An 11,470-nucleotide genomic window follows, 5' to 3' on the forward strand; every position below is an offset into this window, starting at 1 on the left:
ATAGCCCATTAATGTTGGTGTTCAATGAACTCGTTCTGCGTGTGCCCATGAAAAACATTTGGCTTCAATAAGCCAAATCAAGTTGAGTATATGCTTCTTCCTATTTACCTAGATGGTGGTTAGTGAGCAAGCAAATGGTCATGGGACTGATTGTTCAATGGTTTTTGGAGGGTATGACATATAAGCTTATACAATACATTGGTCACACCAAACAATGTATTGCATTAGCTTATACTATAATGTCTTATACGGCATGCCAAAAGGGCCCTAAGCCTCTAAATCCATAGTACTAAACTATATGTAATAGAACTACATAAGGCAAGGATTTATGATGCAGCACAAGCTCTGTAACAAAGCTAGCCATCTAATCAAACCACTGTAAACCTATTGAACTGTTTTTGTGTCTGGTGTGTGTGCATCCACATTTCTCAAACTTTAGAACGTGTCACGTAAAATGTAAAATGCAAGATGATATAACAAAATTTATATTGCAAAAGGAAACATGGAAAAGGACATACACTGCCACAAGCTGATTGAGGATTACTAATCTGCTCTGCAGTCAATCCTAACTTCAATGCTTTCTCCTCTTCTTCAGCCCTCCCACAAGTGCAATTTTTGCACGCTTTTCTCGTACTGCCAATTTCACAATCATCTATTGTAGAAGCATATTAGCTAATAGCCTAATATCACACAGAATACTAATTAATCAAGGACAAACTAGAAAAGTGCTCTGTACCTGGAAGCTGGGGTTTCTTCAAATCTTCTTCAGTCAAAAGACTATCTTCGTCAATCAGGTCTGAATCAACATCAATTTGCACTTTAGGTGAACTCTTCACCACCTTCTTTAAGGCAAAAGATGAACCAACTTTCCATGAAGGCTTTTTAGCTTTGATCTATGTGCAATACAGAACATATTGACTATTAGAATTTATAAGGTGTTCACTTATGACAATTAATTAGGAAAAGATAGAAAAAAGACCTTAGGCAACAGGAAGACAAATTGGCAAAAGATAGTGAAGCAAGATAAAAATATATCATGACAAAAACAAGATAAGTCAGTCTGAAGTTAATTACCATACTCAAAATGAAGAAAATATGACGACGAAAAAAATAGCAAAGATACATTATCATGCTCAAAATGAAAAACCATTAACTTGACAATGACAACAATAGTTGTAAAAGAAAATATCAATAGTCTGGTTTCAACACCACTCATGAATTGGATACTCAAAAGATAAATGTTGGCAGAGCCTATATATTATTCAACTCATCCATGATATGTTTCTAATGTATTCTATTGTATAACAGATTGTTAAGGTTCACTCTCAAAACCAATTGACAATGAAAGGAGTAGCCCAACAGATATTTAAACCATTATCGAGACGGGAAGACATGCGATCTAGGGCTTACTTCCCAACACAAACCATACATGAGAAAAAATATATTTAGAAAACAATGATGAATAAGATATAGCAAAGGCAGATACCTAAAATGAAACTTACCGCATTTGACTGTAAAACTTGTGTTTCTGAAAACCCGGCCAATAATAATTTGTTCTGAAGATCAGATACAACCTGGAAGGACAAAGGGCAAAAATATCATATTTGTAAAATAAAATTCTCCAAGGCACAATCCAGATTATTACTACCTTATCGACCAAACCCTCAGCAGACTGAGATGACTTGCGAATAAAAGTTGTCCCACCTGCTTTTAACACCCTCAGGAACTCATGAATCAGTTGGTTTGTGGGACAATCAACAGAATGCCAGATTAAAATGACTGTATCCACAGAGGAAGAATCCACTGGCAACTTGCCTGCAATTTATAATATGCATAGGTGAGTTTCTTATACTACAATACAATAAAATAACACAGACAAACGAAATCGAAAATTACGTATTATCAAGGGAGATAGCATCTTCTATCCAACTTCTTGCAACGAAAATCCAGGGTTGGCATATGCAGAACTTGCTATTAACAGTTTACTCAAAATTCAGGCATCTAAGTACTAAAACTAATAGTTCAACCAATGACTTGAAAAAGATCACATATATGAAGTAGCTAAAATCTAAGATGAATTCATTGCCAAATTACAATCACAGTAAAAGCCCTACTAAACCACCAAAAAGAAAAAAACAGAAGAAACCATTGACCAAGAAGTTGAGTAAGAGTGTAATATCTATGCACGGTAAAGACTTATACAGATTCAGTACATCATCTACCATTCATTTGTATTAAACATGAATGGTGAATGATATAGTGACAGTGTATAAAACTCAGACTTTATACGTCAGTATATAGATTATATAAAAAAATCCCAAAAAAGAAAGAAAATGGAGAATTAGTTACTTAATGTTAATGCAGAGGTAAGAAGCAGAGGTTGAGATTGGTGAAGTCCATCATAGCCAAGTTGTTTAACTGCATCAAATACTTGACTGAGAGAAAGAACTGCTTCATCTGTACATGCCAATACAGAACCTTTCAGCGTCTTTGAAGCATCCTACAATTTTCAACAAAAAAACAATTATGTCTAGAATATTACAATTTATAAACGTACCTGATTTTTTATTCGGAAAGTTTTATACACTGTCACTACTGCATCATCTACCATTGATATTTAATAATCTTCAACTTTTTAGAATAAGTAATCAAAATGAATAGTGAATGATGTGATATTGAAGAAAAGCATGATGAATAGGAACATACCATTTCGTAGAGAGGAATAGAGACAGAGATGATATGGAGAGGTATTCAGAGGAACGCGTTTTATAGTGCCAACAAGGGTTTGCCTACGTGGACTAATTCCCGGGTCGTTTCAACCCGGATCATTTAGCCCGTGGATCCAACAATTATTTTTTTAACATTATGGCAGCATATCTGCTATCCCATAATGTGTCAGTTATTATGATTGATTAAAAAAATGTATTGAAATTAAATTTTTAATAATTAATTATCGTTTGAACCAATTACAAACATGAAATGATATATTATTTTAAGATAGCAGATGTAGACCCTAATTTAACCGATACTCCTCCCTCATATTTTTCATTCTCAAATACCCTTTCATCTTGCTCACTTAAATCCTATCACATCCAAATAAAGATTTTGTTATTTTTAAATGAGTTGAAAGTTTAGTCATTAAATAAAGGAATTAATTTGATTCCTTAAGCTCAAAATTGATTTGATTATATATCTATATTGAAAATATTATATATGTATACTTTTTATATCATATATTTTTAAATATAGATTTCATAAAAAATTTATTTAGAAGTTAGTATCTTAATTGTCACTCAAACTAACCAGATGAATAAATTTAATTCACTCAAAAAATTTCAAATTTTAATTAAGTAGAGTTTGAAGTATCTATCAATCATAAGTCATAAATGCATTCTTCAATGAATCAAATGTTATCCTGTTAATTGAAAGCAGAAACCATTGAACTTAAGCATATAAATTTTACTCAGAATTTCAACATAGCAAGATTTACAATGCAATCAATGACAAACTTGACCATAAAATTCCTAGCATCCAAGTAACCAAACTTTGAAATCATGGATAACTAACTAACCAAACTGATTACGGCAGAGAATAAATCAGGAAAAAACGATCAAAACATAGCCGCAGGCGAGCATATGAGATGTTACAGCTACATAATAATAAAATTTGAGGATAAAACTTGATTGGGTTAAAGCCAAGTTCATCAGCCTAATCTATCAAATGCCACCCACAAGGTAGTTGAAGCTCAACACATGGATTTCAGATAGCAGCCATACATTGAAATGTAACAAGGATTTGCATTTCACAAAGTTTGCAATTTTCAATAGTGTACATCCAAACAGAAATTAGTGTCACACGGTATCAGATAATACAAGCGAAAAGCTGATATTGCAAATAAGTTGAAACAACACTGAATATCGAAGTTCAGCAGGTAACCTTGCTGCTGTTAGTGCAAGTAATAAGATAGAAATCAACTGACAAAGACTTCAGGACAGGCTATACACATCACGGGCTCAAACTTCGCAATTGTTTGTTCAAGAAAGCTTATTAAGGCCATGAAAAAAACGGTGTTTTCTTCTCTTTGAGTGCCTCCGAGATTCTTTTGTCATATTATATTATCCTTTATTTTTTATAGTACTTGTCTCTCTATTTAATAAGTTCACACACAAAAAATAAAGGGAACCCATACATAGCTACCCTTTGATCATGGCATGGTCTAACCAAAGAAAAATATTATGAAAGGAATAAAATCATTTTGTTAATCGTATTTAATGAGTATTATATGTGTATATATAAACAAGATTTATCCTTAATTAACTAACATGACTCTAGCTATTATTGAACTTGCATGTCAACTCATAAGAGAAACCTAACAAAAATTAAAATAATTGACACAGAAAGATCGAAACTAAAAGAAGCACAATTAATTGAATGATGATGAAGCAAAGTTAAAACTTCATGAATAGAAAAATACGTAACCCCTTAACCTAAAACAAAACAAAAGTGTTAAATTTTAACTATCCTACACACAAACAAAACCTACCCTATCAATATATATCAACTAGTTTATGCATAAAGTGATGGATGAAGGACAATGCATATATCAGACTCTTTTAATTATATCCTAACTCTGATATCCATATCTGTTGACATAAATTGTTTGGCCCTGTGGATCCATGTACATATGTGAAACGTAATGTGATTGCGGTTGCGGTTGTGGTTGCGGTTGCTGCAATAGTTCATTGTCGTGGTTAATGAAATGACAATTGCAGAGAGGAGGAAGGGAGTTCATGTAACCCATGAGCTTCGAATCTATATCCGCGGTTGGTGGATTAGGTTGTAACACTGGTTGCCCTTGGTGCAATTCTTGTGGTGGTGCAACAACATCGTTATGGACGAGTTGAGGAAGCATGACACGATAAGGTTCTTGCATGGTTAGGGTTATGTCGTGAATACTTCTTCTTCTTTTTCTCGAGGGATTCAAAGACGGAGAAGCATTTTGACGAATAAAATATTTCTGGGCATGGCTAGCAATTTGAGCTGGAGTCTTGGAAAGAACAAGGTTTCTTGAAATACCCTTCCAATCTCCCTTTCCATATATGGTAAGTCCATGCACAAATAACCTATCACATTATCAAATGCACTAATCAGTTAACATAAAATGAAAGAAAACACAATTTGAATGCAAGATTTGCATACCTATGTTCATCTTCAGTCCATGGAACCCTTTTCTTTCTAGGAACTTGAGGTGGTGGTGGTGGCAGCGGTAGCGGTGGCGGTGATGGCAGTGGTGGCAATGAAAAAGTTCTTTGGGTATAATCAGATGGCTCAGTTGGACTCTGAGAATCTGTGGCAGACACATAATAAGAGTGAAACATGATTAAGGGTTTAGAGTTTTTTCTTTATAGACTAAACTCACACTGAAATTAAATTTCTATTCTTTCTCTATATATAGATTCCAAGGGTGGTGCTTAAATTTTCAATATAATTCATTTTCCCTCCAAAGCACCAAAAAAAAATATAATTCATTATTTAATTTAAGTTGTCTTAGTTAGATTATATTTATTTAATTTAAGTTGTCTTAGTTAGATTATATTTTTATATAATGTTGTCTTCTTTTAATTTGACCTTTACATTTACATGTTTAGCGCCTGGATTTTAGAAGATAAAAAGTTAAAAACAATCAGATTAATGAAAAAGAGCTTTTCATGATAAGATACTAAGGGATAAGTACTTCTATATCTTAATTTCAAATGAAGAATAAAAATTGTATTTTAAATTTTAATGTGATTTTTTAAGATTATATCTATCTTAATTGAATTATTCATATTTTAAGATGATAGAATTCCAAAGAGATAAACTTCATAATTGGAATTAGTTGTTTACAAAACTTTTCTCTCCAAATTGAAATTTTAGTTTATATTTAATTATAATAATATATTTATATCAAAGGTTAAGTACAATTAAACTTATATCACATACATAAAATAAAGTTTATCAATAAATAAAAATATACTATAAAACTTATATAGCATGTGTTACAACTAACTTAATGCAAAATGTTTTTATATTAATTTTTTGTTTTACCAATGTATCATTTTCATAATATTGGACCAAGGGTTTATCTTCATTACCTCTTATAAAAATTATTTATCTAAAAGTTTAAAGAAGGAATACTATGAGATTTAACTTGTTAATGACTGCATCAATAACTTCTAGGTACCTAACATCGTTATAATGATGCTCATAATTGTTTTTTTGTGTTGACATAAACTAAATAAATCATTAACTTTTTATTTTTTATAAAATTGTTATTGTTTTTCGTAATATATTATTCTCAATTTGTTTATCACTTTAATCTATAACCAATTTTATTTTACCACAATAATGACAATAATATTGTATTTCATTCATTTTTCATATTTAAAGTTATGCACCAAATTTAAAAAGTTAATAAATAATATAAAAAGTTGAATGTAATTTGCCTAAAATAATTTGGTACATTAAAAAATGAATTGAAACCAAAAGAAAAAATAAGAACAGAAAATGAAAAGTAATAAAATATGTATATTTATTGAGTTTTTAAAACATAAAATTTATAAGATGAAAAATTAAATATAAAAAGAAATGAAACAAGAGAATGAGAATATCACTTAAGTATAAATATTTAAAACAAGCAAAAACTCTACATAGGGATTAAAACCTTCTTGAATCTTCTAATTTCCTTAACGTTAAAATGATGAAAATTCATATGAAAATAATTGTTCACAAGGGTGAGTAAGACTCGACCATAAATTTTCATCCAGTTTTATTCAATCATTATCGAGCCTGAATAGAGTTGCGTGTCGTTGAATTTAGGGCAAAGTCCACTTTCAAAAATCGAGTTCAATATTTAGAGTCGGGGACAAACAAGATTCTGGTCGACCCCTCCAATAGTCCTAACTCATCATGTATTTGTACGTGTCTCTATTCAATTAAGAACAAAACAAAGTAATAACAATTATTTGGTTGAAAATATCATTGGTTACCTAATTTTTCATGATACATACATGATTAACAACTTGTATACATATATTATTTTATATGTCAAATTACATATTTATAATAATAAGTAATGTTGAGAAAATTTTATATAAAATAAGTATATATTACATTTAACTGGGTCTAGAGACGAATTCAAAAATCAACAACATTTAAGGTCATATAATAAATAAGCTTTATCCCATTCAACCCAATAGTGCTCACCCTATATTAATATTAATGGTAACAATAATAACAGTTTCTTAAAAAATCTAATTCCTTCCACTTAAAAATTATATAGAAAAGGAAAGACATCATAGAATGAAGCATATGATGAAAAATAAATATGAAAATAATTGCACACCTGAGTATATTAATCATAACAATTTCTGAAATAAGCAATAATAATTTCCATAAGATGAAAAATTTTAAAAAAAAAATTGAAAGAAAAATGAAAACCTTGAAAGTAAAAGAAAACAATAGACCACATATGTTATACCATCACTTTGTACCATTCTATGTATCAGGAGATATGATTGATCAGAAAAATATTTAATAATACAAATTTAATTTAAATAAATTTTTAAACCAATAAGAATTAGTAATAAATTGAGTGATACAAAAAGTGTGACATTGACCCGAAAACAATCGCATCTAGCTGTCTATGAATAATAACATTCATTCCCTTCTTTTTCATTCTTATAAATATTAATTTATTAAATAAATCGAAATTATTTTCACCATTCACTCACTAATTCTGAGTTTCTCTTTCTGTCACCAGAATTCTTCAATTCTTCACACCTCAATTCGCAGACATGTCGCGTCAAACGACGACGTCTGCTTTCACCAAATCCAAAACCCTCGACAACAAATATGTACGCAATTTCACTTCTCCATTCATTTCTACGTTTCGTATAATCCCTTATTTTGCAATGGGATCTGATGTACGAAATATGTACGTTTCAACAAATCGAAATATGTACGTTTCGTATAAACCCTCGACAACCTTAACCTTTTGGTCGTCCTGGGGATCTGATGGGGCCTTAGACCACTAGACCAATATTATGTTGGTAAAAATGAAGTTAATGTGATTTTGTGAATAGTAACAATAATAGTTAATAATCACTAGCTGGTGGTAGGGTAGCCTATAGCACCATTGCATTGTGGCGCTGTAATGGAGAACGATGTTAGATATTCAAATGAAATAGCGGTTGCGGTGTGGCTGGTTGTTGCAATAGTGAGGTAGAAACATTGCCATACTTGTGACATGATTCTGGGGCAAGGAATGCTGCTGCTGAATTGGATGGTGGCAGCTGCTCATTGTTTTTAACAGGGGATATGCTGTTAGATATTTTCTACTTTTAATGTAGATGATTAATCATTTTGGTTAAACACAAATTAAGTGTTTGCACGCAACTATCAGGGAATGCACTGAAAAGAATTATCTGCTGTAATAATTGTTGAATTTCAATTGCAAGTTTTTGGTTGATCTGTCTCGTTTCTTTTTTGAAATTGCATACGGGGTTGTGCCACTACTTAGCTTGATTTTTTATTGGCTAATCATTTTGTTTGCATGTATACTTGGAGCAGATGCTGGGAGATGAGATTGGGAAGGGAGCCTATGGTCGAGTTTTCAAAGGTTTGGACCTAGAGAATGGAGACTTCGTTGCAATTAAACAAGTTTCTTTGGAGAATATTGCTCAGGAGGATCTCAACGTCATCATGGTACAAAATTAACAAAACTCATCTTAGCACCATTCTTTTGTTTTGTAGCTAAAAAAATATAAATTGGAAACATTAGAGACTTATGTCCAATTGTGTCTTTGATAATCCTATTATATTTATTACTAACTTGGGTGCTGTTTTACCTGTGACTATTCCACCATTTGATGGATGCGTCAATGTTTCAGCAAGAGATTGATTTGTTAAAGGTATTTCTTTATCTCAATGTTGTATCTGCACCACATTATCTATTGAAATTTTACTTTGCTTATTAGCTTAATGGTACTATCTGCTCCAGTTCCCCATGTATATGTTTCGCATGAAAAGATATAGAATGATACAGTTGTTCTTGTATTAAATTACTTGTCAACTGGCAGGTTCCAATTAGACCAAATGGAATATATGCTATTTGCCAGAAATAGGAAATTAGTTAATGGTATACATTTTTTTATAAATGATGTACATGTTTTATTTCTTAGGCTATCAGGAATTGGAGGATGCTCATCATGTAAACACTATTTATCAAAGCATTGAATTAACCCTAAACTTATCTTTTAAGGGCACTTTGATGCCATTCTGATGGCTATTAAAGAACCAATTCAAGTCATATAAGGGTGCGGATGCATGATTCAGGGGTCCCACCCTTAATGGTTTTTAGACCAGGGTTCAGGAAGGATAACCCAGATCGGATAAAGTGCACTACAAATATCTCAAATGCAACAAGTGTAGGTAGAACATCCTATTCCCTTTTTTACTACATACACTATTCATTCCTAATATTGTAATGACTCAACCACTAGATTATTGTCCCGGAATAACTTCAGTGACTATGTCCAACAGTAGCCGTTGAGGAAAGGGACCCCCTTCTCCTTAACTAACAAGGCAGTCATTTCAACTGAGTGACTTGTTGGAACATATATAATGGGGCATAAATGTCTTTTAACAAATTTATCAGTTTTTCTCGTCACTTTTCTATTCAAGTCAAATGGAGAGAAAAGTCAACTTCTTTTTCTTCCCCTTTTATATCCATTCCAAACAATGAAAAAAATCTATTCAGTTTCTCTGATATTTCTCTCCAACCAAATATGGAGCTGAAAGTAAATATCAGTTTAACTTAAATCAAACAGTGAATACATACAAGAACTAATTAAGTAATCAGCATTCCCTTTCCCCAAAGTAGAGAAAATTATCTTCAAAAAGTATCACCACTATTTGGCAGGTAATCACTGCAAATATAATACAAAAGACTGAAAGTGTAACACTTCTGAAAACCATACTAAAATCTTTAGAAAGAAGACCAACTAAAAGCTTATAAGCCGCTATCTTTGAGGATGATCAACGCAAAAAAATTCAAAGTAAGGTTTCATTGTGTCAAGTTATATATTGTAGAAATCACACCAAAATGGTTCGCAAAATTCATTAAAGAATAGAGAATGGAGAAAACAAATGTTAAACATTTTCCAAAGGCAGAAGGCATCTAGTTTTGGTTGGAAGACTAGTCACACACACATCATGTGATACTTGGAGCAGATGCTGGGAGATGAGATTGGGAAGGGAGCCTATGGTCGAGTTTTCAAAGGTTTGGACCTAGAGAATGGAGACTTCGTTGCAATTAAACAAGTTTCTTTGGAGAATATTGCTCAGGAGGATCTCAACGTCATCATGGTACAAAATTAACAAAACTCATCTTAGCACCATTCTTTTGTTTTGTAGCTAAAAAAATATAAATTGGAAACATTAGAGACTTATGTCCAATTGTGTCTTTGATAATCCTATTATATTTATTACTAACTTGGGTGCTGTTTTACCTGTGACTATTCCACCATTTGATGGATGCGTCAATGTTTCAGCAAGAGATTGATTTGTTAAAGGTATTTCTATATCTCAATGTTGTATCTGCACCACATTATCTATTGAAATTTTACTTTGCTTATTAGCTTAATGGTACTATCTGCTCCAGTTCCCCATGTATATGTTTCGCATGAAAAGATATAGAATGATACAGTTGTTCTTGTATTAAATTACTTGTAAACTGGCAGGTTCCAATTAGACCAAATGGAATATATGCTATTTGCCAGAAATAGGAAATTAGTTAATGGTATACATTTTTTTATAAATGATGTACATGTTTTATTTCTTAGGAAGCAGCGGTACACTAATAAGTAATAATGCATTAATGCCATCCATTTACAGTGTCTGTGATTCAGAGAATTAAAGTGGTTTTTTATGTGGTATCCATGTGGGTGAGCACATGGTTTTAGTGTAGAAGAGTTCCTCTTTCATATTATCAGAGGATTGAAGAGCTCTCCTATGCTGGCGTACTATTTTCAAATTCTTTTCTGTTGTCCCCATCTTTTTGGTTTCACAGAGAACCTCTTGTTCTCTTACCACTTTTCTACATTCTCTAGATGAATTCTGTTCTCAAATTTTCACTCTAAAAATATATATACCAGTGTTTATGTTCTCTGATGCTATAATAATTAGTTTATTGGCTTAATCTCGGGTTCTTATATTGTGCACATGTTTGTTAAATGATTACTATTTTACAGAATTTGAATCACAAAAACATTGTAAAGTATCTTGGATACTCAAAGACAGAGAGTCATCTGCACATAATTTTGGAGTAAGTGATCTCAATTTAAGAAGATTTAATCATTCGAAGGAAATTTAGTGGAGTTAATGGATTTGCTACTTGTTTGTAACTTCTAGGTATGTCGAGAATGGCTCG

The 11,470-nt window shown here is 31.9% G+C and overlaps 4 protein-coding genes across 6 annotated transcripts in view; 1 reads left to right on the forward strand and 3 right to left on the reverse strand.

The window, feature by feature from the left end:
• On the reverse strand, window positions 414-2,779 carry LOC109354101 (anamorsin homolog). Its single transcript, XM_019596458.1, has 6 exons — window positions 2,707-2,779; window positions 2,350-2,500; window positions 1,649-1,815; window positions 1,503-1,574; window positions 737-893; window positions 414-652 (listed from the first exon to the last, which is right to left on the reverse strand). Exons 1-6 carry the CDS (start codon window positions 2,707-2,709, stop codon window positions 429-431), a joined length of 774 nt encoding a protein of 257 aa, XP_019452003.1. The 5' UTR covers window positions 2,710-2,779; the 3' UTR covers window positions 414-428.
• Window positions 3,758-11,470, reverse strand: part of LOC109355522 (U11/U12 small nuclear ribonucleoprotein 25 kDa protein) — a 27,344-nt gene continuing 19,631 nt past the window's right edge. The window contains exon 6 of the transcript XR_002108667.1: window positions 3,758-3,959. The gene's annotated coding sequence lies outside the window, so the exon portion shown is untranslated. The remainder of the gene's footprint in view (window positions 3,960-11,470) is intronic.
• LOC109354044 (protein REVEILLE 6-like) lies at window positions 4,625-5,378 on the reverse strand. Its single transcript, XM_019596397.1, has 2 exons — window positions 5,200-5,378; window positions 4,625-5,123 (listed from the first exon to the last, which is right to left on the reverse strand). The coding sequence occupies exons 1-2, from the start codon at window positions 5,376-5,378 to the stop codon at window positions 4,625-4,627; spliced, it is 678 nt and encodes a 225-aa protein (XP_019451942.1).
• Window positions 7,791-11,470, forward strand: part of LOC109355519 (MAP3K epsilon protein kinase 1-like) — a 33,190-nt gene continuing 29,510 nt past the window's right edge. For 2 of the 3 annotated variants that reach the window (XM_019598714.1, XM_019598715.1), the window contains exons 1-3: window positions 7,791-7,895; window positions 8,611-8,745; window positions 8,931-8,951. In XM_019598714.1, coding sequence (XP_019454259.1) covers window positions 7,836-7,895; window positions 8,611-8,745; window positions 8,931-8,951 — 216 coding nt within the window. In that variant the 5' untranslated portion in view covers window positions 7,791-7,835. Of the gene's footprint in view, window positions 7,896-8,610; window positions 8,746-8,930; window positions 8,952-10,262; window positions 10,408-10,592; window positions 10,614-11,470 lie in introns of those variants that run through there. The other variant, XM_019598716.1, reaches the window with a different exon arrangement.

The sequence above is a fragment of the Lupinus angustifolius genome, chromosome LG08 (assembly GCF_001865875.1).
Source record: "Lupinus angustifolius cultivar Tanjil chromosome LG08, LupAngTanjil_v1.0, whole genome shotgun sequence".
Classification (NCBI taxonomy): domain Eukaryota; kingdom Viridiplantae; phylum Streptophyta; class Magnoliopsida; order Fabales; family Fabaceae; genus Lupinus; species Lupinus angustifolius.